This window comes from Lipomyces tetrasporus (genome assembly GCF_029532465.1).
Source record: "Lipomyces tetrasporus strain NRRL Y-64009 chromosome Unknown POJ06scaffold_12, whole genome shotgun sequence".
Classification (NCBI taxonomy): Eukaryota; Fungi; Ascomycota; class Lipomycetes; order Lipomycetales; family Lipomycetaceae; genus Lipomyces; species Lipomyces tetrasporus.
Genome location: NW_026611607.1, coordinates 260,589 through 287,451, shown reverse-complemented (window position 1 = coordinate 287,451; position 26,863 = coordinate 260,589). Strand labels below are relative to the sequence as shown.

General features: G+C 46.8%; 5 protein-coding genes across 5 annotated transcripts; 2 read left to right on the top strand and 3 right to left on the bottom strand.

Moving 5' to 3' along the window:
* Positions 1-1,474: 1,474 nt before the first annotated feature.
* Positions 1,475-1,864, bottom strand: POJ06DRAFT_278546 (uncharacterized protein; the record flags this gene model as incomplete). The annotated part of the gene is made up of 1 exon (XM_056189748.1): positions 1,475-1,864. One exon carries the CDS (start codon positions 1,862-1,864, stop codon positions 1,676-1,678), a length of 189 nt encoding a protein of 62 aa, XP_056040483.1. The 3' UTR covers positions 1,475-1,675.
* Positions 1,865-5,236: 3,372 nt separating this feature from the next.
* Positions 5,237-6,918, top strand: POJ06DRAFT_38504 (FAD dependent oxidoreductase). The gene is made up of 2 exons (XM_056190960.1): positions 5,237-6,481; positions 6,534-6,918. The coding sequence occupies exons 1-2, from the start codon at positions 5,370-5,372 to the stop codon at positions 6,769-6,771; spliced, it is 1,350 nt and encodes a 449-aa protein (XP_056040482.1). The 5' UTR covers positions 5,237-5,369; the 3' UTR covers positions 6,772-6,918.
* A 147-nt stretch (positions 6,919-7,065) lies between these two features.
* POJ06DRAFT_297474 (integral peroxisomal membrane peroxin-domain-containing protein) lies at positions 7,066-8,750 on the bottom strand (the record flags this gene model as incomplete). The annotated part of the gene is made up of 3 exons (XM_056190602.1): positions 7,879-8,750; positions 7,382-7,773; positions 7,066-7,330 (listed from the first exon to the last, which is right to left on the bottom strand). The coding sequence occupies exons 1-3, from the start codon at positions 8,647-8,649 to the stop codon at positions 7,066-7,068; spliced, it is 1,428 nt and encodes a 475-aa protein (XP_056040481.1). The 5' UTR covers positions 8,650-8,750.
* A 148-nt stretch (positions 8,751-8,898) lies between these two features.
* POJ06DRAFT_262323 (uncharacterized protein) lies at positions 8,899-10,728 on the bottom strand. Its single transcript, XM_056188732.1, has one exon. The coding sequence runs from the start codon at positions 10,565-10,567 to the stop codon at positions 8,930-8,932; it is 1,638 nt and encodes a 545-aa protein (XP_056040480.1). The 5' UTR covers positions 10,568-10,728; the 3' UTR covers positions 8,899-8,929.
* Positions 10,729-10,898: 170 nt separating this feature from the next.
* POJ06DRAFT_38484 (uncharacterized protein) lies at positions 10,899-26,832 on the top strand. Its single transcript, XM_056190958.1, has 14 exons — positions 10,899-11,595; positions 11,649-11,803; positions 11,850-14,773; positions 14,838-18,422; positions 18,484-18,798; positions 18,852-19,209; positions 19,263-19,357; positions 19,414-19,551; positions 19,609-19,702; positions 19,757-19,865; positions 19,916-20,066; positions 20,130-24,729; positions 24,781-25,262; positions 25,310-26,832. Exons 1-14 carry the CDS (start codon positions 10,970-10,972, stop codon positions 26,573-26,575), a joined length of 14,898 nt encoding a protein of 4,965 aa, XP_056040479.1. The 5' UTR covers positions 10,899-10,969; the 3' UTR covers positions 26,576-26,832.
* The last annotated feature ends 31 nt before the right edge of the window (positions 26,833-26,863 follow it).

The window sequence follows — 26,863 nt, the reverse complement described above, 5'->3', positions numbered from 1 at the left end:
GAGATTCTTCCATAAAATTTGGAATAATATAAATAACATCGCCACATACCTTGCTTTACAAAGCTCACTAAGTTATTCTGTTACACTTCTGCGACAGCTCTCTGACTTCCACACCATAACAACTAAAGGAAGCCTCAGATTTACTTGGTCACTGACGAATAATCATCTAGGCCATACTTAGATTCTGTTGATTAGTCGAGAAGAGTTAGACTAACTATATCTACTGATCTGGCATCAGGACCAACCAGACGGTCGATATTACTCAGATGAGTGGATTACAGAGCAATATTACGCCGTAGAAGTGACTCTATGTGATTCTTAATTGGCATGGAAGAAGCTCTGTAAATCCTGTTGGAACTCAGTTGGGTGGGTAGATCAAGTCACACCTGAATTCCGACAACCACTTTCTCTTGTTCAAATTGAGTATTCTGCATCGCTCCTATTAAATATTGCATAATATTATTTACTAATGAACTCCCAGGCGGTAGCCTTTCACCGACGTCTCATTGCTTGAAAATCTGCGTGTGAAGCATGCAGGTGCTTGGGGCGGCGCCCCCCGGCCCCCCCTGTGCGCGGGACCCAGAGTTTGATAGGGCCTTCGTAAGTTTCCTACAAATTTGCAAAGAGAACAGGCCATGAGCGCAGCTTCATCAGGTGCTGATCCTTGTAAGTACGTACTGTCCAATTGCCGTGGTTTTCCCGGGTTAGCGTTTCGATAGATGGCTCGAAAATGATCGATCACCAGGGTATCAAAACGGAAATTCATTGATTAACGGGTACCATCAGCAGAAACATCTCGTGGATAGGATGCTCGACAGCCTTGAGTTCATTGGCAGAGGTAAGTAAAATTGATTGCGCGCTACCTGCGTCGCAAATCCAGTCATCATCCTGTTACTCGACATATCCCATCACTGATCTTATGCATTCCACTGGGATTGCTCGATATCTATTGATTTGCGCAGTGAAGCCGTCTGTACTTAACCGAGCCTAGAGTCCGAAATGCATGCGAAGCCGAAGCGGCACAGTGCCAAGTCGCACGTCGCCGAACTTATTCTCTCGAACCACATGTCGAGCAACGGGGTGGTTGGCGACTGGATTCAGAGCACATATTTTCAACAAGAGCTTCTGGGATAATTCGCGAGAGACACTAGCATTGTGCATTTGCCCGTGCGTTAAATGGCCGCATATGTTACACTGGCGAGAACATGAACACGTTGCTCGTGAAATTGGGCATGCACCCATCCGTTGTAGTACGCGTTCTGAGTCTCTATAGCGCCTGACTCTTCGACTGGCAGGTGCAAGCCGTCGACGAATCAAAGCCCTTTCAAGTATTATTGAATGGCCTGTGCGGACCATTGACAACTACGACCTCAAGATCCGCCGTCTTAGGCGACAGTATCTTAGTCTCGGGACTATCGTCTTCTAGACGTCCGAGAGTAGCTCGAGAAACCACAGATGGCACAATGCCGAAACACCTGTAAAGAGGGGGATCTAGATAATGCAGACCAATCCGAAGGCACAATAAGCATCCGAGGAAGGACGAGGCCTCCCCACTCACGGAAACGTCGGCGCGTGCAATCATTGTTGTGTTTCAAGCATGTCTGAAACCATTATTTAAGACACAATCAAAACTTTCGGGACTGAGCTCGGTTGTTTGTTAACAAACGCCTTCTCATCATCCGAATCGCGTAAAAATTTGCCACAGACTCTTTCTAGGAAAACTGCGGATCGGCCGGACGATGAGATAAAACTGGTTTCTTCTGACGTCCAAGTCACCCAAATACGCGATAGACATGATTATCACGGCATCGCCGTCTTCCTCGTCTTCTTCATAAGAGGTAGCTAGATATGCGTCATAAGGCATGATGTTTCGTGTATGATTGTTTCCTGAGCGAAAATGATGATATAACACGACACGTCTAGGAAAATGAGCGAACTAAGTCGTGGTGTCACGTGGTTGGAGAAATAGGCACGAGGAGGCAACGTGCGCCTCAGGATGGCACGAGGACAACTGTGACATAGGCGAGTATGTACAATAAGTGAGTATGGGAACTGGACAGGCGACGCGCTGATATTTAAATATAACTAACTGCCCACAGACGAACTTGTACAATAACAATAATCACGTTGTTACCGCGCATCATCGCTTTCAAAGAAAGCTGCTACTTTACTATTCCTGTGACTTCCAAATTATTTAAAAACAGTCTTGACGCCACAGGACACGACATAAGGGTGACGTGATGAGCGACTGGGAGATCAGTTATTTACTAATGGACCCGCTAATCACTGTCAATTCCCTCCTACGTTCCCTGCCGGTCCCATGCTGTTTATCAGTGAACTCGTCCCTACGTATCCGAGCTTAGGAATCCGAATATGCGGTTCCTGAGCCGCATGATGGCAAGATGACTCTCAACCTTAACCGCACAAATCGAGCAATCGGACGGTGACTGGCTGCACTACGCATGTTCTCAACAGATCTATACTAAAAACAATCAGGCGCATATTCAGTGGGAGAGACTTTACCTTTGATGAAATCTCTCGTGGTCTTTCATCGAAAACGACAAAGAACTCTCCACTTTCTCACGTTGCGTGATTTCCCAGTCTTTCAGCAGTGCATGGCCGTTGGCGTCCTCGTTATCATTAGCATCGCAAATACTAAATGTTAATAAGAACTGGCTCGTTGAAGTGGTGGGATGCACATAACGGAGAGTATCCATAAATGGCACGATGCACGTGATTTCTCGCAACTTCCGGCATCAGAGGTTGTTTCGGAACGGCTACTCTGTAGTGGGAGGGATTTGGTAAGACTACGGAGGCATCGAATGAATGGGCAGAATATGGAGCCCTTGGCGTCGTTAAAGAGTTCAAATGATATCAAGGGTGTGATTTCAGTAAAGTATTCAATATATATTCCTTCACAAACCCAGTACTTTAATTCCGTTGTAGTATTGAATCCTAATATTAATAGATCAATCAGTGGACCAGGCTAATAGTCGAGTGGATTGAGCTACTGACTCAGGTAATCCATTGTGAAAATCAAATGGACATATAGTTATATGTATTAATATTATCCTGAATATACGATGTATTCGTCGGAATATTCTATGCACTCGGAGCGTTCGGTTAAGTGATCCACTGGTAATGAGCTGATTCAAACGAGTAGATCAAGCCTCACTATTGGATACTGTACCTACTCATTGAATAATTGGATCAAATAGAGGCTTTAAGGATCAAATAGAGGCTTTAAAGCCTAATTGACTGGTCAATATAGTCAATATAGTCTGTGGATGCTTTAGACTATCCACCGCCTCAAAGCGAATTGGATTGCGCAGTTCGTCTAGATCAGTTGAGGGACGATTTGTCATATCCGTATTATCCGTAGATATTAAGGCCCTGATTCTTTTTTTAAATGGTCCTTCCATTTACCTTTTAATGGATGCTCCATTTAGGGTGGGGCCATTATTTCCTTCTAATGGAGGTCCCATTTAGATCCGCGTCAGAGGGCGCTTTAAATGGGAGCTCCATTTAGGGGAGCTCCATTTAGGTGTCAAATGGGAGCTCCATTTAGGTGAATCCGCACGTGACTCGGATCAGACACGAAATTTACGCGTTAAAAGAAAATAATTTGGGGTGACCCTACAACCGCGTAACGCGACTCCAGTAATTTATAATAAAGGCTTTACAGGCTAATAATTTTCTCCCTCTGATCTCCTGTTGGGAGCGCGTTGTAGAGGCGTGCTACTGTGAGGAGTGGTCAGAAGGGTGGTGTTTCGGTAGGTTTCACTAGCGTAAATGGAGTTCAAATGGAGGTCAGACCTCCATTAGCTTTTTTGTATGGGAAAAGGCTGACCTCCATTTGAACTCCATTTACGCTAGTAAAATGGGAGCTCCATTTAACTTTACCCGATTCTTTTTGTGTATAATGAGAGTACCATTAGAAGGGCTGATTCTTTTTGGGTATAATGGGAGTACCATTAGAAGGGGTGATTCTTTTTTTTAATGGGAGTACCATTAGAAGCGGTGATTCTTTTTTTATATTACGGACTAACAGGATATAATTTATTTGGGTATAGGATACAGATATTTTGTCTGGTTACAGATACCGAACTATGAATAAGGGAAAATAAGCCTGGATATTATTCATGCGATCCCTAGACTTTAAGTAATTAGTGGACGCCAAAGCTTCCAGCATAGATACTTATGAGTTGGAGGGATCATATTGGGTGCCTTCCCGTAGACATTTCGACGCCTTCAGACTACCAGATGCATCTGCCAGATACCAGACTCACAAACTAAACTACCAAACTCATGTGATACCCCCCGTTCCAAAAAACAACGCCCGACGCGTTCGACGCGTTAGACACGACAGGTCTACCGTTAGTTCCATAAATTGTATATCATACCTTCTCAGCCATCATATCAATCCTGCCCAGAGGACGCAAGTGGTGAAGAGGTCGAAAACGCATGTGCGGAGTTGGATAGGGAATGCGAAAGATAAGTGTTTTCTGAATTTGACGCGACGAAATCTTGGGTTTTAAGTCACCCTTACGGTCACGTGAATATAGGTATTTGTGAATCTGGTGGTCTGGTTGGAGAGCCTACGGGAACGAGTCAGTTCTGCTTGCCTGACGATTTCGGAGTTTGGTTCGCGAGTCTGGGAAATTTGGCTCTATGATATGAGGAATAAGGGTCATTCATTGAGAGACTAAACCAACCATTCCTCGTTGGGACTGGCGAAAGAAGACGTTAATAAGCAAGAAATGTTCAATTATTCGTATTCGTACAAATATCAATTATTTTGTTATTCCGAACACCAATAATAGAACTTATTATTAACTGCTTTATATGTTTACTTCTAGTTAGCAAATATGTTGCGTCGTTGTAGATTATATGGCCAGCCCGATTGGGTTTAGACTTTTGACATTGGATACCAAGGTTGGGCCAGCTGGAGAACGTGGGTGTGTTGACAGCGAACACCCGTCCTTGGAATCGCCGATACAGGAATCGTGTGTGCGATCCGCATATTTTACTGCTTGGAACCTAAAGTTTAACTTTATTTGTTCAAGTCTCACACCTCTGCCTGTGGATGGCTATTCTCGTTAAATAATTTGGAGTGATCCGCTATAATTCTGGCGGCAACGACAAACTTGGGTTTTCAGCAAGGCATTAAATTCAAGCAGATGCAAACAATATTTCTTGGACTCGGCGCCATTTGCACTCTAGGAGTTTAGCTGAGCTGATAAGAGCACGTGCGAAGTAAAAAACAATCTGCCGAGCGTCCTGTGGATATCACTTAACCGCCAAAGGTGTGGAGGCTTGCTTAACTGCACCTGCTTGTCCATCTCACCAGTCTGTATACGCACCTAACAATGACGCCTCCATCGAAAGACGCGCGAATTTTGATCGTCGGCGCCGGCGAGTTTGGCTTATCGACTGCATACTTCCTGCTTGCATCTGGCTACTCATCCGTAACCATTCTCGACCGCACCACACCGCCAGTTCCTGACGGATCCAGCGTCGACATCTCTCGGATCGTCCGTGCTGACTACGATGACATTGTTTACGCTAATATGGTAGTCGAGGCACTGGAATTATGGAACACTGAGTACAAAGAGTTCTATTATCCATGTGGTTTGCTCAGTATGACTCCTCGAGACAATCCGAAATATCTCGCCGATGCGCTGGCTAATGTCAGTGACATTGGCCTGCCTGTCACGCGGTTTAATTCGGGACAGGAGGCTGCCCAGTACTTGAAATTGGCACATGACAAGCCTCTTGATGGACTTGCCGGATATTTAAGTCACGATGCTGGATGGGCGTACGCTTCGAAGGCTACAGAGTATCTGTTTCGTAAGTGTATGGAGTTAGGCGCCATTTTTGTCAAGAGCAGGGTTGATGAAATACTATACTCCGATGATCACTCCACTGTTACAGGAGTCAAACTTGATTGCGGTAACGTGCTCACATGCGAATTTGCTGTCATTGCTGCAGGCGCGTGGACGGACACGCTTGTTTCTAGCGAGTCAAGAATGTTGGCGACTGGCCAGCCAGTAGCCTTTATCCAGCTCACAGAGGAAGAGTACAGCAAGTACAAACACGTACCGATTTACATCAACTTCGTGTCTGGCTTCTACGTGTTTCCACCACATCCTGAGTCACACGTCGTCAAAGCCGCGCGACATTCGTATGGATACACGAACTACCAAACGGTTACTACGTCATCCAGTTCGCGCGAATCGTCACAACCACCAGAAGTTGCGTACTCGCAAGGCGAAGCTCCGCCACCACGCACCACATTGCCACAGGACGCAGAGGACTGCCTCCGTCACGGACTTGCCGAGTACTTTGGTCGAGACATTGCAGACCGTGATTTTGTGAAGACCAGAATATGCTGGTATAACGACACACCGACAAAGGATTTCCTCTTCGACTATCTTCCTGGCGTTGATAACCTCTTTATTGCGACCGGCGGGAGTGGGCAGTACGTCACTACCTGTCACATTCTTGAGCGCGTGAATACTAACCAGACGTAGTGGGTTCAAATTCCTTCCAGTCATTGGTAAATATTCAGTCGGAAGCATCGAGCGAACCTTGCCAGCGAACTTACTCGACAAGTTCAAATGGGGATCAGATATCCAAAGAAAGGAGGATCGGAGTCGCGGTGGGACTCCTCTCATGGCATTGCAAGATGCGGAGGCCGGAGTGTATCCTGTGCACCCAGTCACCGACGCGGAACCTAGACAGGAAGGCTCAAATAGATTTACGGACTGAAACATAAAAAGCCGTTGTCAGACTAGAAATGCAATGCATATATTGGGCCCTCTAACGATTGTGCATTATTGCATACACATTTATGTACTAGTGGCATTCACCATTCATCAATAGCCACAGAGATTTTCGTTACAATATTAAGATACATTAACTTCCCTACTTCCTCCACAATGAGACAACCGGTTATGCACGCAGCATCCCAATTTCCGTAGAATCTGTCGCTCCAATTCAGATTGTGGCTTCATGGGGATGCGCGAATTCATCGACAATCAGAAACGCCTAACGAGAAAAATATCATGTGGAATTGTCCTTTTCATTGGCTGCTTCACTAGAAACACTGGTGTCTCCAGCACTATCCTTCTTAGCATGCCGCAACATGGTTCGTTTCTTCAGCTCTTGCCATGTATCATGTGCACTACTGCCACCCCCATTGGGACCAGACGCAGCCGCACTTTGACTAACGTTGGCAGATACTGCTTTGTCATTGGCGACTTGCAGATCGATACTAGCAGCTGAGTTCTCTTCTACTTTCCTTTCAATTTCGGGCTTGTAGTCTTCGCTGTCTCCCTCAATCGGAACGTGATCGAACACTTCTGTCTCGGTCGCCAACAGCTCCTCATCCTCAACCAGTTCTGCATTTCGGACCCACCTCCGCCGACGGGTGTATTTGCCAAATGCATCCTCCTTGGACGGCTTTTTCCACGTGTTATCATAATACAACCAGCCTTCCTCGTCGCCATTGGTTTCGTCGACACGCCATTGATTATCCACCCACTTCCAGCGCATACCGGTGCCTTCGGCGTCCGGCAACGTAAACTCATCAGGCGACGGGCAGTCATTCAGAAACTCGTCGGTCCATGCCGTGCGTTCATATGCCAATAGATTAGCTGTCCAACCTATGCCGAGCCATTTGCGCTGATTCTCGTAGACAACATAAGTGAATCTGACGGCATCACTATGTTCATTCTGCACACGGGCGTTGTAGGGCCGCTGACTTATGACCTGTGCAACATCTCCAGCAAGTGAAGTCGAGTAGCTCTGTGGCGCCGTCGCAATCTCACCAGAAGAATGAGATGATGATCGTGTGGGCCGTGCCGTTGACGGCACAGCGGGTGCCATCGACCGCGAACGTCTCCGTCTCGAGAAGTCGAGACCGGTCAGATAAAATGTGACTAGACGTGCGGATCGTGACCGCCACAGGATCGTCCTGGTCACACGGGCTGGTAGAGAGTGGTAAGTGAGCACAAAGACGCCGGCAAGGAGTAAGATGATGCGCGGAGTTAAAACATAAAACGTAAGAATGACGTATAGCGGGGACAAGAACAATGTCGTAAACAGCAACCGAGTCAAATCGCGTGTAGTCAGAGATAGGGTCGTGACAGGCGAGAAGAACAAGTCTAGGCGAGTAGTTAGGGTGGTTAAGGAGTGGACGATGGCATCGAGGGTCGGGTGTTCCCGCTGCTCCTTGTCGACTGCGCTGTGGAAGTAGACGTACGCCGCTACCCCTCCAACCGCTAGAAGATGACCGAAGTACCGTACTAGAGTCTCCCAGTGCAGAACTATTCCACTCCAGGCTGCGACGACGAGGAACGAGGCCCAGATATCACTGGACGTCCAGGTGAGTAACGCAGCTGCGCGATCGGCAGCGACAATGTACGGATAGGAGAGCGACAGCGCTCTAGTTACGGTTGGCGGTGTCTGAGTAAGCAGAGGCGAAGTCTGTTGGATGTGGGAAGAGCCTGGAGCGACGAAGGTAGCATAAGTCGGCGAAGACGACAGTGCTGTGGTAGGGGAACCAAAAGGTGCGCCTGCGGGCGCAGCGGCTTGGGCGGCAGCGGGAGACATGGACATGAGCCAGGGCGTTTCAAGCGCGGCCATGCATCAGCATGGCGTAGACGAAGAACTGGGTGACAATCGTGAAGTGCCGAGACCAGCGATGATTACTTACTGTAAACGGTCGTGTTAGGGAGGATTGGTCGGTCAAGGGAAGTATGACGTGACGGTCTGGAAAGGCAGGGCAGTTATCCTAAAGACGTGCTGTCACTCACGTCGTCAGCCACATGCGCCACAACGCCATATACCACTAACGTAAGTCGCAATCGCCAAAGAAAAAATCACAGAATTTAGGTCTGATACCAACAATCATCAATTATGTATACTATACAAGGTACACTCGCCTCCTGTTCACTGCCTTCGCCGTCGTGATAGCGTCAAGACGCACAACATGCAGTACCAATCGTTCTCTTTCAACGTATATCTTAAATTGACCATTTTGAACACAGAGGTTCTTTGGAAATGCTGCCTCAGGTAAAGCCTTCACAGCGTCGCCACTGTCTACCCGTCTTCGCTTCTGAGAGTTGTACTCATCGGCGAAAACCTCGAAAAATCCGTCATCAGACGTTTGAACATCGAGATCAGCGCCATTCAAAATGACTACAGCATCGCGAAAGTCTACTCGAAGTCGTAACGGCCCATTATCGTCAGTTTCATCTACCACTTCTGGCAGTCTTTTTATCAGCGTTCTTAGTTTCTCCGCCGCAGTGCTTCCTTTTATAATCTCGGCACCCCAGCGGCATTTGCTCTTTATGGCCCCATCGCCCGCGACGAAATCATAAGCGCGTAACATAAACTCGTCCTTCTCAACTTGAATCACTAGCTCCCTGGCTTTGTCATCCACAAAAGGGCGACTGTACTCCAGCCTTCTTCTTTCTGCACCCGACCTCTCGATACCGGCACCCTGAGGTTTAAAATCTTTTAATCGTATTGAAATCTCCTCCCGTCCCGTAAATAAGTTTTTGGATATTTCAAATGGAATCAATCGTTGCTCCAAACCCCTGAAATGGTAGTAGCGACATTCTCTGAGCAACGCATCCCGGTGTTCTGGCGACTCAAACTTAATTGGTGCGCCTTTGAGGGCTTGTAGCAACTGAGCGAACATTTCATTTGAATGTGCTGGAACTGATGGTGGGGCCACTGCTGGAGGTCTAATCAATCCTTTTGTCCCCGGGAAGACTTCCTGAGGTGATGAAAAGAAAGACGAAAAGCCAAGCGTGAAGAAATTAGGAGAATCACCAGGTTTGGTTAGCAATTCTCGAGGAATCATAAACTGGCAACCGCCGATGCGCACAAAAATCTCTGAATTAAACAATAATTTGGCGAGTTTCGGCAGTTGGTAGTAATGTGCGTCCGCATAAAGGTACACAAAATGATACGCGTCTCTCGGGACGACATAGTAGCCCTGTAAATGCCTCACAATATCGCGGAAAACCTCTGGAGAGCGATCAATATAGAGCACCGGATACTGCTTCGAATTGCCGTGCCGCTCGGATTTAGTAAAAAACTGGGTAAAGTAAGATGGCGCATCTGAAGATAACGACGCTCCCGACAAACGAAACAACGTGTCGCCCACTTGTATAGAGAAGACATTTTCATGCGGTAGGATGCGAGGAATATTCATATTCAACATTGGGCCGTTGAAGGTCGCTGTGTTATCAGTGGTTGCAGGACGCACTGCGGTACCTGATGCAGTCGTCATGGAATGCGTTACCGGAGCTGCGAAGGCACTGGCTACTGGTGAGACAGATGCAACCTGCGATGACCCGGAATGCACTCTATCACTCGTCGACGATGAGGTTGTGTTGCTGTTGATAGACGTCAACCTAGGAAGGGGGTCATCTGATAGCAGCCCCAAGTCGCCAAAGATATCACCGAAGTCGTTTGGAGAAGGCTGCAGCGGCTCTGCCGAACTGTCGGCAGAGGACCGGCTGCTTTTGGTTTGTATTAGTCGATCCGCCATTTAATTCAACAAAATCATTAGATGCCCGATGGAGGCGTCCTGCTGTACAAAATGCCACAAATTATCGAGAAAAGCACTGTATTCGCTTCTACCGGTTCCTGGCTTAATATTGAATTATAACGAAACGTGTCAGTGTATAAATTAGTGATTAATGCGCGGCGAGTCTCGCGATGGTTGTGCGGCTCATGCGCAGCGTCACTCTTGGATCCGGATGCAAATTCGGCCGGGTAATAGCCTACTATATTCTTTGGAAGTTACCCGCCCGCTGGGAAAAATTTGAAACTCCCAAACAAAAATTCCCATAGTAACAAAATAATAATATTGAGCGCAACTTCAGAACCACTTGCAATCCCAGTGGCCACAGTCAGCTGCGCAACGAAAGTCTATTAGCCTGTCCCGGAAATGGAGCATGACGTTGAACATTCGGTGAACTTTCGTATCGATATTTCTCGCGCGATTCAGAGGCTACGGGAGTCAATTAGCGCCAATGATATTCGTTTGAACCTTGATTCAATCGTGAAGAATCATTATGGAACCGTATCACTCGATATAGACGCTTTAGCGAGCTTATCTATAATTCCAACACTTACAACCCCCGTGCTATGCGCATTTTATCCTTTGTTTCCTGATATTGCGGCGCGGTGGCTTGCAATAGCGGACCACGCCGCCGTAATAGCTGCTTTTGGCCGGGTGCTGCCTGTCAGTCCGCATATCGCAATTCATGCTGATTCATATCTGGAAACTGGTTGGAAAAGTAGCTATGATTTACAGGGACTAATAGCATTATATCGACTTTTGGTATTTGACAAAAAGCGTTTCGGTAACCTTGTGAGTACGAAGGAGATCCTATCGATCATTACGGACGGGGCGGTCGCTGGTGCCAATAGGATGGTGGGCATTTTGATTTGGGCGTTGCACTTGGATCTATCTGATGCTGCAATGAATCGACTGGTAGAGCAGCATCTTGCAGATCAAACAATGATGGGAGAATATGAAGGGGAGCCGAATGTTGACTTTTTATTTTTCACGTGAGTACATGCCGTCTTCGGTCGTTTGAAAGCTGTATTAATGGACTCGATAGACTGTTCGAAGCGAAACGTATATCGTCGTTGATGAAAAAGTTATCTGACATGGACTACAAGTTTGATTCGTCGTCCGAATATGTAGAGATAGACGATAACGAACTGTCATCACGCACGGCCAATCTATGTGGTGTTCTGGTTCCACGGTCTAAGCGTATGTAACCATCATCATGCTTGGTAGACTATACTAACAGTTTTAGCATTATCCACGGTAGGGTCCAGTCTCATCTACACTGGTACTACTATCAATAATGTTCGTGCCTTGGCAATGGTTCTACGAACGGCGTCACCTCTGCTCATCACTGGACCTCCTGGTAGTGGGAAGACGTTCCTTATTGATAGCATATTGTCATCCTTAGCTCGATCATCAAGTGACGTTGTAAAGTTACATCTTGGTGAACAAACTGATACGAAGCTCCTGGTTGGATCGTACTCTACAGGCGAAACTCCTGGATCATTTGTGTGGAAACAGGGAATCCTCGCTAGCGCAGTGAAGCAGGGCAAAATCGTTGTTGTGGAAGACATCGATAAGGCCCCCAATGAAGTTGTGAGCGTCTTGCTCTCTCTTGTACAACAGCGCCAGATATCGGTACCTTCACGAGGCGAGATCATCCAGGCAGGCAATAGCTTTCAGATTATAGGCACCATCACTGAGCAGAATTCGTCTCATGTCAAAGATTTCATTGGAAGACAATTGTGGAGCTATGTCAAACTAGACATGATGAGTGACTATGAATTGCAGCAGATTGTCGCTCAAAAATATCCGCGGTTGGGGATTTTAGCGGGCATGATGAAGGAAGTGTACGTGGTTGTGCGCGACGCGTACAAAAGTCCTAAGTTTCTGGCTATGACTCGAGGTGCTCAAAGTCGGACATTCTCGACAAGGGACTTGATGAAGTGGGCCAGACGAGTGAATTTGTTACTACCAAGACCTGGCTCTGGCGCCTTAGGAGCTTCGGAGACGGAAAGAGTACCGTCACAGGTTTTTGATGCTGTATTTTACGAGGCGGTGGATTGTTTTGCTGGAAGCGTTAGAAGCCACCAAGCGAGAGAGTTTCTTGTGGGTGTTATAGGTAGTGCAATGAACGTAGGAACACACGTTGTACTGCACTACCTCTCAAGCCATGTTCCTGGACTCGAGGATTCCAAGACGTCTCTCGCGATAGGCAGAGTTGTTGCACCCAAACTCCCTACATTGAAGAAGCGAAAAGCTGGACCATCAGCATCATGGTTTGCGCATACAAAGCACACGCTGCGGTTATTAGAGCAAATTGCAACATGTGTTACTATGAGGGAGCCCGTCCTATTAGTGGGCGAGACTGGTACCGGGAAGACCACTGTTGTACAGCACTTGTCTGCCACACTTGGTGCGCGGCTGACCGTGATAAACGTGTCGCAACAAACCGAAGCCTCAGATCTGCTTGGTGGCTATAAACCCGTGGATGTCAGAACTGTTGCCATACCACTGCGCGAAGAATTTGACGTTCTATTTGAGAATACATTCTCCAGCAGACGGAATGAGCGCTTTACTACTGTTTTTAGTAAATGCTTCTTAAATAATCAATGGACGAATGTGATCCGGCTCTGGAAAGAAGCAGTCAAGATGGCGCAGGATGTAATTGCGAAACAGCTCAGTCTTCCGCAAGTGATGGGCGACGACAAGCCAAGTAAACGGCGGCGCGTCGATCATTTGACAGGACAAACATTGTTACGATCATGGGAAGGGTTTGCACTGAAAGTTTCCGCATTTGAAGCGCAGCACAGAAATATCGAGAATGCATTTGTGTATAGATTCATTGAAGGCGCCCTTGTTCGAGCTGTTCGCAATGGAGACTGGGTACTACTTGATGAAATAAATCTTGCCGCACCAGATACGTTGGAACATGTTGCAGATTTACTTGTGGAAGGTGGACAAGGCGCGTGCATTCAGCTTTCAGAGACGGGCGACATGGAGGCCGTGCAAGCTCATCCGAACTTCCGGCTGTTTGCTTGTATGAATCCTGCTACAGATATTGGGAAACGTGATCTTCCGGCGGGTTTTCGTGCCAGATTTACTGAAATACACGTCGGTTCGCCCGATCAGGATCCAGCGGACTTACTTGCGATTGTGGAAAAATATATTGGCCAGCTAGCAGTTGGTAATGACGGCGAAGGGGCTTGCCAGGATGTCGCGAATCTGTATCTCGAGGCTAAACGACTAGCGGAGGATCATCTCATTGTAGACGGAGCGACTCAGAAACCGCACTTCAGCATTCGCACTCTATCACGGACGCTGGTGTACGTGCGTGATATTACACCATATTATGGACTGCGGCGAGCACTATATGAAGGATTTTGCATGGCGTTCTTAACCTTGCTGGACAAGATCTCCGAACAAGTGCTTGTGCCGATTATTATTAAGTACACCATTGGAAAGTTACGGAATCCTCGGTCAGTGCTGTCAAAAATTCCGAACAAGCCTGAACAAGGTAACTACATTCAGTTTAAACACTACTGGCTTGAAGCTGGCCCTAGGGAGCCGGATAATCAAGAGCATTACATAATAACCCCGTTCGTGGAGAAGAATATGCTTAATTTGGTGCGCGCAACTGCGACGAGACGATTCCCAGTGCTGATACAAGGTCCAACGTCAAGTGGCAAGACAAGCATGATCAGCTATCTTGCTAAGAAGACGGGCCATAAGTTTGTCAGGATCAACAATCACGAGCATACGGACCTGCAGGAATATCTTGGATCGTATGTTTCGGATGCTCAAGGAAGTTTGCGATTTCAAGAAGGCGCTTTGGTGGAGGCGGTTAGAAACGGATATTGGATTGTACTGGACGAATTGAACTTAGCACCAACCGATGTTCTGGAGGCACTTAATCGATTACTTGACGATAATCGTGAACTGTTCATTCCTGAGACGCAAGAAGTTGTTAAGCCCCATCCCCATTTCTTACTATTTGCGACTCAGAATCCACCAGGATTGTATGGGGGCCGCAAGAACTTGTCCAGGGCGTTCCGCAATCGATTTTTAGAACTACACTTCGATGATATTCCAGAAAACGAACTTGGGATTATTTTGACAGGAAGATGTCAAATTCCTCCGTCTTATGCAAAGAGAATTGTCGACGTGTATAAGGTACTGCTACTTCTGCAGAAATAGTTCTCTTTCTCTAGGATTAATGTTGCTCATGGCATTTTAGGAACTTGCGTTACGGCGTCAATCTACACGACTGTTTGAAAAGAATGGGTTTGCCACTTTGAGGGATTTATTCAGGTGGGCGAATCGCGAAGCTGACGGATATGGACAACTTGCATTGAACGGTTACGTCCTTTTGGCAGAACGTGTGCGACGGCCGGAAGAGCAAGCCGTCGTGAAAGAAGTCATCGAGAAAGTTATGCGTGTTAAATTGGACATACCGTCATTCTATAGGTCTTACACAATCCCTGAGGATAAGTTTCCAGAAACTGTCTGGAATAACCCAATGCGACGACTTTTTGCTCTTGTAAATGAAGCACTGAAGAATCGTGAGCCAGTATTATTAGTTGGTGAAACTGGATGCGGGAAGACCACTGTGTGCCAGCTTTTAGCCGAGTTTTATGGAAAATCATTGCATATTGTCAATGCTCATCAGAATACAGAAGCTAGTGACATTATTGGTGCTCAGCGGCCTGTGCGAAACAGATCAGAGCTTCAGTTGTTGCTAACAACTGAGCTCCGCAGGTGTGTCTCCTCAGGTAGTTCCAGTGATCTCGATTTAGATAAACTTGTGGAAGATTTCGACAAGTCTAAGGCCAGTTTCGACAGCGACACTGTCAATCGCATCGAGAGCCTTCGAAGTCGACTTAATGTCCTATTTGAATGGTGCGACGGTAGTTTAGTTCAAGCTCTTCGACAAGGTGACTTTTTCCTCCTCGACGAAGTGTCTCTCACTGATGATTCAGTCCTTGAACGATTGAACAGTGTGCTGGAACCCGAACGATCGATTTTGCTGGCAGAAAAGGGAACACGCGACAGTAGTGTGTCGGCAGCGGATGGGTTTCAGTTTCTTGCAACAATGAACCCTAGCGGTGATTATGGCAAGAAGGAATTGTCTCCTGCTCTGCGAAATCGTTTCACTGAAATCTGGGTGCCCGCAATTACAGATATTGACGACGTCTATCAGATCGTCATTTCCAAGCTCTCCCAGGATGATAAATTGTTCTTCAGCCGTCCTATTGTGATGTTTGCAATGTGGTTTGGAGAAACATATGGTGGCTCTCTCAGTAGTGCTAACGGCGCTATTGTCTCTATTCGGGAAATACTATCGTGGATAGCATTTGTAAATGCCACGCATACGTTGAACCCGACCATTCGGTTAGTACATGGCGCATCTTTGGTGTTTATTGACACTCTTGGAACAAATACTTCTGCATATCTGGCAGAATCTCCCGATCTTTTAGCTCGCGAGCGTTTGCGATGTATTGAGTATTTATCTACTGTATCCGGAAGAGACTTGCGCGGAATTTATGCTACAGCTGTTAAATTTACGATTACCAAGGACATTCTGCAAGCGGGTCCATTTCATGTCAATCAAGAATCAGCCGCTACGGCACGAGTTCCTTTCAGCTTTTCTGCTCCGACCACGGCGTTCAATGCGATGCGGATCATTCGTGGCATGCAACTTCGAAAACCTATATTGCTCGAAGGTAGCCCTGGTGTTGGCAAAACCAGCATAATGACAGCACTGGCGGCAGCAGCTGGCGTGGAACTAACGCGCGTCAATTTGTCTGAACAGACAGATTTAATGGATCTCTTTGGGTCTGACAGTCCAGTCGAAGGAGGCAAAAGTGGCGAGTTTGAGTGGCGAGACGCGCCATTCCTTCATGCTATGCAACATGGCCACTGGGTTTTATTGGATGAAATGAATTTAGCTTCGCAGTCGGTGTTAGAAGGCTTGAATGCGTGCTTGGATCATAGAGCGGAGACGTACATTCCAGAACTGGATCGCACTTTCACTTGTCATCCAAAGTTCAAGGTCTTCGCGGCACAGAATTCACACTACCAGGGAGGCGGACGAAAGGGATTGCCAAGATCATTCGTTAACAGATTTACAGTAGTTTATATCGATCTGTTGACACCAAAGGATCTCAATGTCATCACGCGCCAGTTGTTCCCAGACGTGAATCGTGAATTAGCAGACGCAGTTGTGCAATTCGTGTCTGTTTTGGAAGCCGAGACTTCGCTGAATAAGAGCTTCGGCCGTAATGGCTCCCCTTGGGAATTCAACTTGCGTGATACAATTCGCTGGTTTCAGCTACTTCTGCGACAGACGAACATCAGTTCACGTTGCCGCCCCAAGGAGTTTTTGGACATAATCGTGAAACAACGATTCCGTACTGCTGAAGACAGACGTATGGTCGACAGCTTATACGAGAAGCATTTTAAGGAGATGTATTCGGCTCGTTCACTTGCGTTCACATTGTCCGATACATACTTACAAGTAGGTCATTCTGTCCTTCCTAGAATGTCAAAACTTAGCAGCCGCGGGTTTCCATCGAAGGATTTAGTCATGTTGCATTGCAATATGTTGCCACTCGAGACGCTCATGACTAGTGTCGAAATGTCGTGGCCAGCAATTTTAACAGGACCTCCGAATTCTGGAAAGACGAGCTTGATTAGATTGCTTGCAAATCTCGTGGGTGCACATCTCGAGGAGTTTGCCATCAATAATGATGTAGACAGTATGGACATAGTTGGTGGATTTGAGCAAGTGGACCTCAGTAGAAGAGCGTCCGTGCTATGGGATGGAATCCGTCAGTTTGCGTCAAAGCTCCTGGGCGATATTAAGTTGACCAGTAACGCGACTACTACCATCGCTCTCAAATTATTCGATCTCGCTCGCACTGTTGAAGAAACATCTCTTGCTCATCTTGATGAAGCACTGCAGCTTCTCTACCAATTGTTCGACATGGCTGACGGTCTCCAGCACGAAATTAGGTCAATCACCTCAGCAATCGAAAAGCTCATCAAAGTGGCCGCTGACCCTGCAAAACGAGAGGCAATGTTTGAATGGTTCGACGGTATTTTAGTTCGAGCGGTAGAAGAAGGCTACTGGTTGGTACTTGACAATGCAAACCTCTGCGGCCCATCAGTCCTGGACCGTTTAAACTCACTTCTAGAACCAGGTGGTGTCTTGGTGATCAATGAACATGGTCTTGACAATGGGCAGCTGAAAATTCTGAAGCCACATCCCAATTTCAGGCTATTTTTAACTATCGACCCCCATCATGGAGAACTGTCGCGAGCAATGCGCAACAGAGGAATTGAAATATTTATGGATGACTTGCGCTGTCGTGCTTCGGCTTGGGACAGAGAAATTCTTAAGATGTCGACTCGGAACTTCGACAATAGCGTTGTGTTAGAGCATAACAAGATGCTTGTTGCTCTCAGCAATCTCGCTCTAGATCCAATTCAACGGTCATACAGTAGCTTAGTCAAACATATTTCAGTCACAGCATCGGATATGCGCGTGTATGGACTATTGGACAATTTGTCAATGATCGATGAATCGGTTTCGGATAAGTATTTAGCACTTTGTATTATTGACCAGTTGCCAATCGCTTATGGCAAGACTGTTACACGGTGGGCATCTGCTGTGCATAATCTGTCTTTATACACAGATACCGAGAAATCACATTGTTTATTGGTCGTTAAGCTTTTCACATCATTCAATGAGTTTCCTTTTTCCAAGGAGATCTTGGACATATACCGAAACACTTTGATTCCTGATTATGGCAATTATCAGGTAGGAATACTGCTACTTGTTGACGTAACAGTTAGATTTGCTGATAATAAGTTATGCTTAGACCTATTTTTCGCTATCTAATCCGTACGGACTTGCATATGTCAAGAACCAGTTGGCAATGGTCGATGCTACCCAACTTGCGATTGCCTATGACACTATCTTCCAGTTGATATTTATTAAAGAGAAGCTTGACGCAATTGAATCCCAATCCCGGACGTCGAAAATATCGAAGATGAATTATATTGAGCGCTCAGCAGCTGCAGTTACCAGATTCACATCGATAAAAACATCGAAAGACATTTTTATATTGCTGAGGTCAATGTTTGGTATGGCAAAGTCAATATTAGAAGGACCTGCATTAAGGACTATTCAGAAGGTTTGTCCCCATGTATTGCTCCTTAGCGTATATAACGCTAAACTGGAATTTAGGGCGCGATGGACAAATTTGCGGAGTTTTTGGACCTCTTGGGAAACATTATTGCTCTGACTGACGAGGTAGATGTCGATGAGAGTCAGTTTCCTGTATATCGGGATATTCTGGATGAGGTGTCCTCGAATATCAAGACATTCGGTACGACGATAATTCCACAGAGAGAGTGGGACCTTTTAAATAGATCTATTGAAGCGTTCAGTTCAAGAATTTCACTCCGAAGTGGAAAGTCGATGGAGCTTATTTGGCGCGGAATGCGACCTGCAGTTCCCACGTCGTCAGAGGCTTGGGATGCGTACCTTCAGTTGTTTGAAATATCGAAGATATTAGACGGGATTTCTTCGGCTATTGATCTAGGTGTGATGAGCGGACTATCCCTTTGCGTATGGCTCTTGCTAATGCAAATTCAGATATGCAAGAACGTTTAGTAATCCTGCAACGGAAACTACTAAGGGTGGCCAGTGAGATATTGGATGATATCAGCCCTTCTTCAGGCGTCATTCAGGTAAGATTGTCGTTACCTGATCTTTCAACGAGTTGTGCTCAATGGCTTCCACATAGATGCTGAGGAAGGAAGCTGAAGACTTCATTGAACATGTCCCTGCTATGTCCATTGGGAACGGAAACAAGAAGAAATGGGCGACTGTCATGGACGTGGCTCTGAGAAGTGAGGAGCTCTCTGCGACGGCGCAAGGCAAGGTTAGTCTGACCATAAGCCCTTACTCATAGAATGTAATACAGCTGACATCACTTCAGAAGTGGGAGAAGTTAAATGATCTACTGTTATCCAATTTGTCTGGACGACCTTTAGGACTGAGTTTGAAGAACTTGTGGTCTGCAAAGAATGGCGGTAAGCTCGGCATTCGCTTGTGATTGAGCACTCAAAGTCTAATTGATACATCAGCGCCGAATGTAGTGGCGCTATTCAGCTCACTGTTTTCTGAAAACTCGTCGACGAGAAAGATTTCTGAATCTTTTACTGGCGAAGTGGTTTTTGAATTGATCGATGCAATGTAATATGCTTGACGTTTCTGTGGATTGGAAACATGGCTGACTGGTGTAGCTTGTCTGCGGAGTATGGTCGAGTGATCGATGTTTCCGAAATACGTAGGGAAATTTCTCTAGCTGGTGGCATCCTGGGATATTCCAGCAAAAGCTTATGCCAGGAGAAACTGACTCTGCTGTTCGACGTGCTCTTGAAGCACATATATCAAGTACGTTGATCGCTGCACCGCCGTTTAGCTACTGCATAAGTGTATGTACTAATGGATGAATAGATCATAGGCATCCACGAAGATGACAATGACGACGAGGACAAGTTCAACACTCTCTTTGCAACTTTTATGACCGCAGACTCCGAAGTCGATCAGCAATTATTGCAGTTAGAGTCGTATCTCCGAGCAACGGGGAAAGAAACAGTGCAATTAATTCCAATTCTGCAAGAAATTCGAGCCCTCCTTCAAAATGGCTCATGCCACATCCAAAGGGATCTTGGACGGCTCTTCACGAAGTACTCAGAGATTCTATGGTATCTCTATCTTCCGAGCTCTCCTTATGATCCTGCGATCAAGCCTTATGTCGAAAGGAATCGGTTACAGAGCAAAAAATCGAAGCTTTTGTCGTGGTTAAAGGCCGCGAAGATTGTCGAGGATGTTTTCACAGGACCAAATACGAACCTTCGGGTGAAGTCATTGGAATCTGAGCTTAACCTACTTGCTGTTACACTTCCGGCGCCGTCAAGCTTCCGACCTGAAATCTCCCAGTCACATGCACTTTTCGAAGAGCTGTACAGGTATTACGAATCGGACATAGCTGAAGGGAAAGTTGATACACTTTTGGCCAATATATCAAGCTCCACATCCCAAGCCGCCGACGTCGCAGGACTCTTTCAAAGAAATTCGTGTCAGCTGATTTGTCGATTACGTTCACAATTCCCGTATTATACGGATCTATTTGAGCCTTTGGAATCTTTCTTGTACTTCATGCAAGTCGGTGTCGGCTTGATTAGTACTTCTTACCAAAATCAGACCAAGTCACGTCTTGATGTTTATGAATGGATGGCAGATGGTTCGGTTCTAAAGCCAAGTAGTATTGTAACGATTGTGGACAGTATGCAGCAGGCAATTATTGAACAGAAGCTTGCGCAAAGTTTGTCAAGAAAGATTCTTTTGAATCTGTTGGGGTGGGCGGCTCTAAGGCTTCAAGCAATCGGCGGCTACGATGAAATTACTCTCATCGGCATAAATAATGTTCTGAAACAGTTCTATTACCAATGGTCACTGAAAAAGAAGCGAGACGACGCCGCGAAGCAGGCAGGCTCTAGTATCTACAAGCCGGCGACAGATGAGGAAGAGCAGGATCAGGAATTCAAACAAATGTTTCCGGACTACGATCAAATTCTCTCGATCGATACGGCTGATGAGAAAAACGAGTCTGAAGATCTAGATGTACGAATATTCGACGCATATGTCAATCTATTCAGTAGTCCTCACCGCTCATGTTCATATCCGGAACTAATCGAGGATTCTCTTAATACGCTGAATGAGGTCACGAAAATTGGCCTGGGAGCGAGCAACAACGATATCGAGCATATCTTGCCAGCTGTTATGATTAAGACAGCGAAGCTTGTTGACAAGTTGGACGGCTCGAGCGCATCTCCAAATACCAACTTCTACGTTGATGGAAATATTGCTATTGCCGAGAAGGTCGCGAGAGTGTTTCTGTCGCTTCGGGTCAAGTTGAAGAAGCTAATGGAACGCTGGCCTGAACACGAGACTCTACACGATGCGTTAGCGGTCTGCCAAGAGCTTCTAGACTATCCAACTACTACTCCCGTTGCCAAAGTTCTAAACCAAGTTGAACGAGAGCTAGACGCCTTACATGAATGGCAGAAAGTTGCCAGTCGCGAATTCTCTGTGGCAGATGATATCGACGGTTTGAGCAAGCTGGTTGTCGAGTGGAGACGATTGGAACTGACGTCATGGTCCTCGTTATTTGACAAGGAGGCTGATAGTACGACGAAGATGACATCAGAGTGGTTATTCTATCTCTACGAAAATGCGATTGCGATTCCAACAAGAATATGCGAAGATCGTGAAGATATCAACCTGCATGTTCATGAACTCGTGCAGGCTGTGACGTCATTTATTGGAAACTCTCCAAAAGGGCAGTTTGTCACTAGACTGCGATTGCTTCACTCCGTCGCCACTCATGCTGGTACAGTTAGCGACCCAAATATTGCGCCAGGTCTAACACGAGTTGCAAACTTGTTGCGCAACATCATTCGATTATATGAACAATTTGTGCCAATTGTTGAAGAATCGATTCAGTCGCAACGCAAGAAGCTGGAAAAAGTTATTTCAGACACAATATTACTTGCTAGCTGGAAAGATACCGGTGTGCTTGCTTTGAAGGAGAGCGCTCGGAGGTCACACCACAAGTTATACAAGCTCGTTCGGAAGTTTAGAGAAATCCTGTCTCAACCAGTACGCCCAATCCTCGATAGTGGACTCGGTGATGTGACTTCTAAGGAAGATATTGGCAGTGTCCTTGTAACGTCAGATGTAGAAATCACAGAGCCATCACAATCGTTTTTTGCGCGTCTGGACCAGTGCTCGTCAATAGCTGGTTGGAACAGTCGTCCAGAGCGATTAAGAGACATTATGGCAACGGCTCAACAGCTCAAACGGTTCGCGTCTGAAATCCTAGACATCGAGACACCATCATTGATCACTTATGCCGCGGATTTGGTCTACGATATGGAAAAGCTCAGGAAGGAAACTCCTAGTACTCTTACGGAGGAGAACAAAGGAATCGCTCAATTTTTGAAGGCTCGAAAAGCTAAACTCCTCAGTGAGACTCTGAAAGACCTCAAGCGGATGGGTCTCAAGTTCCGTGTGCGAGCGGATGTGTTGAATAACCAGGACACCGTGGCCAAGATTCTCACACGGACGCATATACTCGACGAGGTCATCTGCCACAATGCCGATTACTACTTCTTCCGTGTATTGGAGATGACTCCCCGCCTCCGTTCTTGCATTGTGAGCCATTCAGACGACCTGACATTATCTCAAGTTCAACGTGGGTTCGGGTGTGCTGAGAGCCTGCTGCACATTCTCATATTACAGCGCGAAGCAGTAACGGCTACGGTACAATTGTATAATAGCTTCAAGCGTGCGTACGATGAACTATCAGCGTTAGAAGCTGTTTCGGCGAAGAATAATCTGCAGGTGTTTGACTTGAGAGGACACAAATTGTCGTCGTTGTCGCAGGCTCTCAAGTTATGCTGCAGTACAATCGATTTTGGATATTTTACGGCATTGGCACATATCAAGTTGTGTCAAGACGAAGACACAAGCATCGTTTCATTTTTCACTAAATGGAAGGGTTCGTTGAATGCGTTGGCCACTCGGATCAATAAAAGAGCAGAGCCGAATACTTTGGTAGTATCGACACGCGAGCAGGCTGAGTTACTGAATGAAGTGTATGGCACAGTTGAGACATTTTACAGAGAACTTAACGAGTTTGCGTCTACTCGAGAATCATATCGATACATCGTTCGTATAGTAACGTCATTCTTGACCGCTGAGTTCATTAACAAATATGGACCAGAAGCAGGGGCGCCGGCATGCTCAACTCTCACGGAGTTGGATCATGCGCTTCGCACGGTGTCGGATTCAATTTTAGTCGTTTTTCAAAATATTCGAGGACTGTCACAGCATGCTATAACGATTCAGGACGACAATTGGATCTCGGAATCAACTCAGCGTGTAACAAAGATGCTGCGGACACTTCACTTGGACGCTATCATCACGGCAGTCGAGCAATGTCTGAGTGTTGTCAACGGCCTTGATATTGGCGATGTGATGGTGTCAACACTGACAGGCGCCTTAGTCTCGGTTACAATGCCGCTTTTACAGGCCTACTGTTCCTTCGCTGAGAAATTAATGCGCAACGCTGCTGCTGACCACGCCGCTATGGCGAAGGCAAGCTTGATACTGATGAAAGCGTTTTACTCAGTTCTTTCATCGGGATACTGTTCGCCTCAGGAGCAGTCTGACTCTCAAGACGAGTCTGGAGCGCAAGGGACGGGATTAGGTGAAGGCGAGGGCGAGCAGAACATTAGCAAGACAGTGGGAGAGGATGAAGATCTGACTGATCTGGCGGATCAGTCGGATGAGAAGACAGAAGCGAAAGATGGTGATGAAAATGATGACGATGTTATCGACGTTGATAGCGAGATGCAAGGGGAGTCACAAGAGATTGAGGGCCAGGAGACGGAAGGCGAAGCGAGCGACGATGACGATGAGAACGACGAAGAGTTAGACGAAGAAGTCGGAGACGTGGATGCTCTAGATCCTTCCGCAGTCGACGAAAAATTGTGGGACGACGCTCATACTGAAGAACAATCCGGTGAGAAAGATTCGAAAGCAAATCTTGAAGACTCTACTAGAACGAATGACCTCGCGGCCAAACCGGACGACCAAGAAGGCGACAATCCAGAACAGGCAGAAGAAAGCAAAGAAGAGATCGAAGGCGATGATGAAGTCGAAGAAGAGGGAGCAATGGAGCAAGAGGACGCTGTGAAACAACAGGATAATCCAAACATAGATCCGATTGCGCCTGAAGGTGACGCCTTAGATCTTCCGGAAGATCTCAATCTGGACGATGAGGACGATCAGGCCAAAATGGACGAAGATGAAAACGACCTTAGGTCTGAGGGGGATCCGCTTGATAAGCCAATGGAGTTCGAGGATACATCGACCAAAGAGGAGGAGCCGGAGCGCCGCCCAGAGACCGAGAGAAAGACTGGAAACGCCGAGGACGAAGACGTCGAAATGGCAGATGAAGAAGAGGAGAAAGAGGGTCACAGGCCAGGTAAGTTTGTCTGAACATAATCTGTCATGCGCAGATCTAATTTCTATTCAGAGCTGCCGGATAACGAAGATGACGATATTCAACATGAACTGGATGTCGATCAGGATGAAGGCGATAATTCTTCAGTGGACAATCGGTACGAAGACGCATACGAAGACGCAAAAGAAGACGTCCAGACCAAGCAGGAGAGTAATTCTGCATTGCAAAACGAAGGTCTGCGAGGTCTCGAAGATGCCATGAACGAATACCAGGAAACTGAAGCCGCGACGAAAGGTGCTGAAGGTACGGAAGGCAATGGTCAGGACACCAACGCACAAAAGGTAGCTGAAGAGTCATCAACTGCTCAAGAGAAGGGATCCGCAGCTATGAGCGAAGAAACTCGAGATTCGATGGCTCAAGAGAAAGCGGATCAGACAAAAGAGCATCAGCTCAGACTTGGGGACTCCTCTGAGACATGGCACCGACACAATAGAGAGATTCAGGAGGCAGCGAAGGAAGAGAAAAAGGAAGAGACGATTCAGAATGATGCCAATGTAAGTGGCCTAGCGTATATTACGGTAACGGCTACTAACACCAATAGGAGGTTTCGGGTGAATACAGACACATGGACGAGTCTGAAGTCGCACACGATACTCAAGCGCTTGGACCAACTTCGAACGATCAGCAACAGGCAATCGAAGATGACAATATGGCGATTGACGACTCACAAGAGCAGATTACACCTGTGATCGAGGTCCCATCAGAGCCAGAAGAAAATGCGCCGAAATCCGAAGAGCCGTCAGCTCGCCAGCAGACTATGGGTGGCATCGTAGGCGAGCGCAAGCCGGTTGGCGAGTTTGGGCAGCTCGATGACGGTGTTATTGAGGATCACGTTGTTGAGCCCGCAGCAGAACTCCCAGTTACAGTGGAGCTGCAAGTGAATGTTGCCAAAGACACGGCCTATAGATCTGCTGACGAAGCTCGAGACCTATGGCAACGACACGAGCGCGCAACGGCAGATCTGTCAAATGCATTGTGCGAGCAACTGCGGCTTATCCTAGAGCCGACATTGTCTACGAAACTACGCGGAGACTTCCGGACTGGCAAACGTCTTAACATGAAGCGTATTATACCATATATTGCGAGCGGATACAAGAAAGACAAGATCTGGCTGCGACGGACCAAGCCGAGTAAGCGAGAGTACCAAATCATGATTGCGCTGGATGACTCCAAGTCTATGTCGGAGTCGCAGAGTGTGGAGCTCGCGTTTGATACCTTGACGCTAGTTACGAAGGCGCTTGAGAGACTCGAGTCAGGGCAGCTGTCGATAGTCCGGTTTGGAGAGACTTGCGAGGTGGTGCACCCATTCCAGAAGCCGTTTACGTCGGAATCGGGCGCACAGGTCTTCCAATGGTTGGGATTCAACCAGGTGCGCACGAATGTGCATGGACTGGTAGAGAAATCGATGGCGTTGTTTGAAGAAGCCAGATCAGACACGAAGGGCGATACGTGGCAGCTGGAGATTATCATCTCAGACGGCGTGTGCGGAAATCACGAGCAACTGCAGCGGCTAGCGAGGACAGCCCGAGAACAGAAGGTTATGCTGGTGTTTATAATCGTTGACGGCCTGCAGAAGGCGGCGGAGAAGGAAGGACAGACGACAGTGTCACAATCTATTTTGGATATGAAGCAGGTTGCATACGAAACTGATAAGGAAAGCGGTCAAATGAACCTGAAGGTGACGAATTATTTAAGCTCGTTCCCGTTTGAGTTTTATGTGATCGTGAGGAGCATCAACGAGCTTCCGTCTGTGCTGGCATTGGTTTTGCGACAGTATTTTGCCGAAATTGCGGAGGTGCGAGAATAATCATATGTAATGGTGTACGATAAAAGTTTGCATTTTGTAGTATAGTTAGTAGGATTGTTGTATTATGGAAAGTAATGTAATGCCATGATAGATTGCACTATGGGCCAATTCTATTATTGCGTTTAATATTATGCCACCATCGCGTAATAATATATGGTAGTGAGTAGCAGCTGGTGGCAACTTCTCGTTGAATAAGAGACCTTTCGTATAGAAAGAAATCTGGGTCAAACCCACCCAAGGTGCGGCGCAACCGCCTTAGTGAGCAGCAGCAGTTCTGGTGCGTGCGGC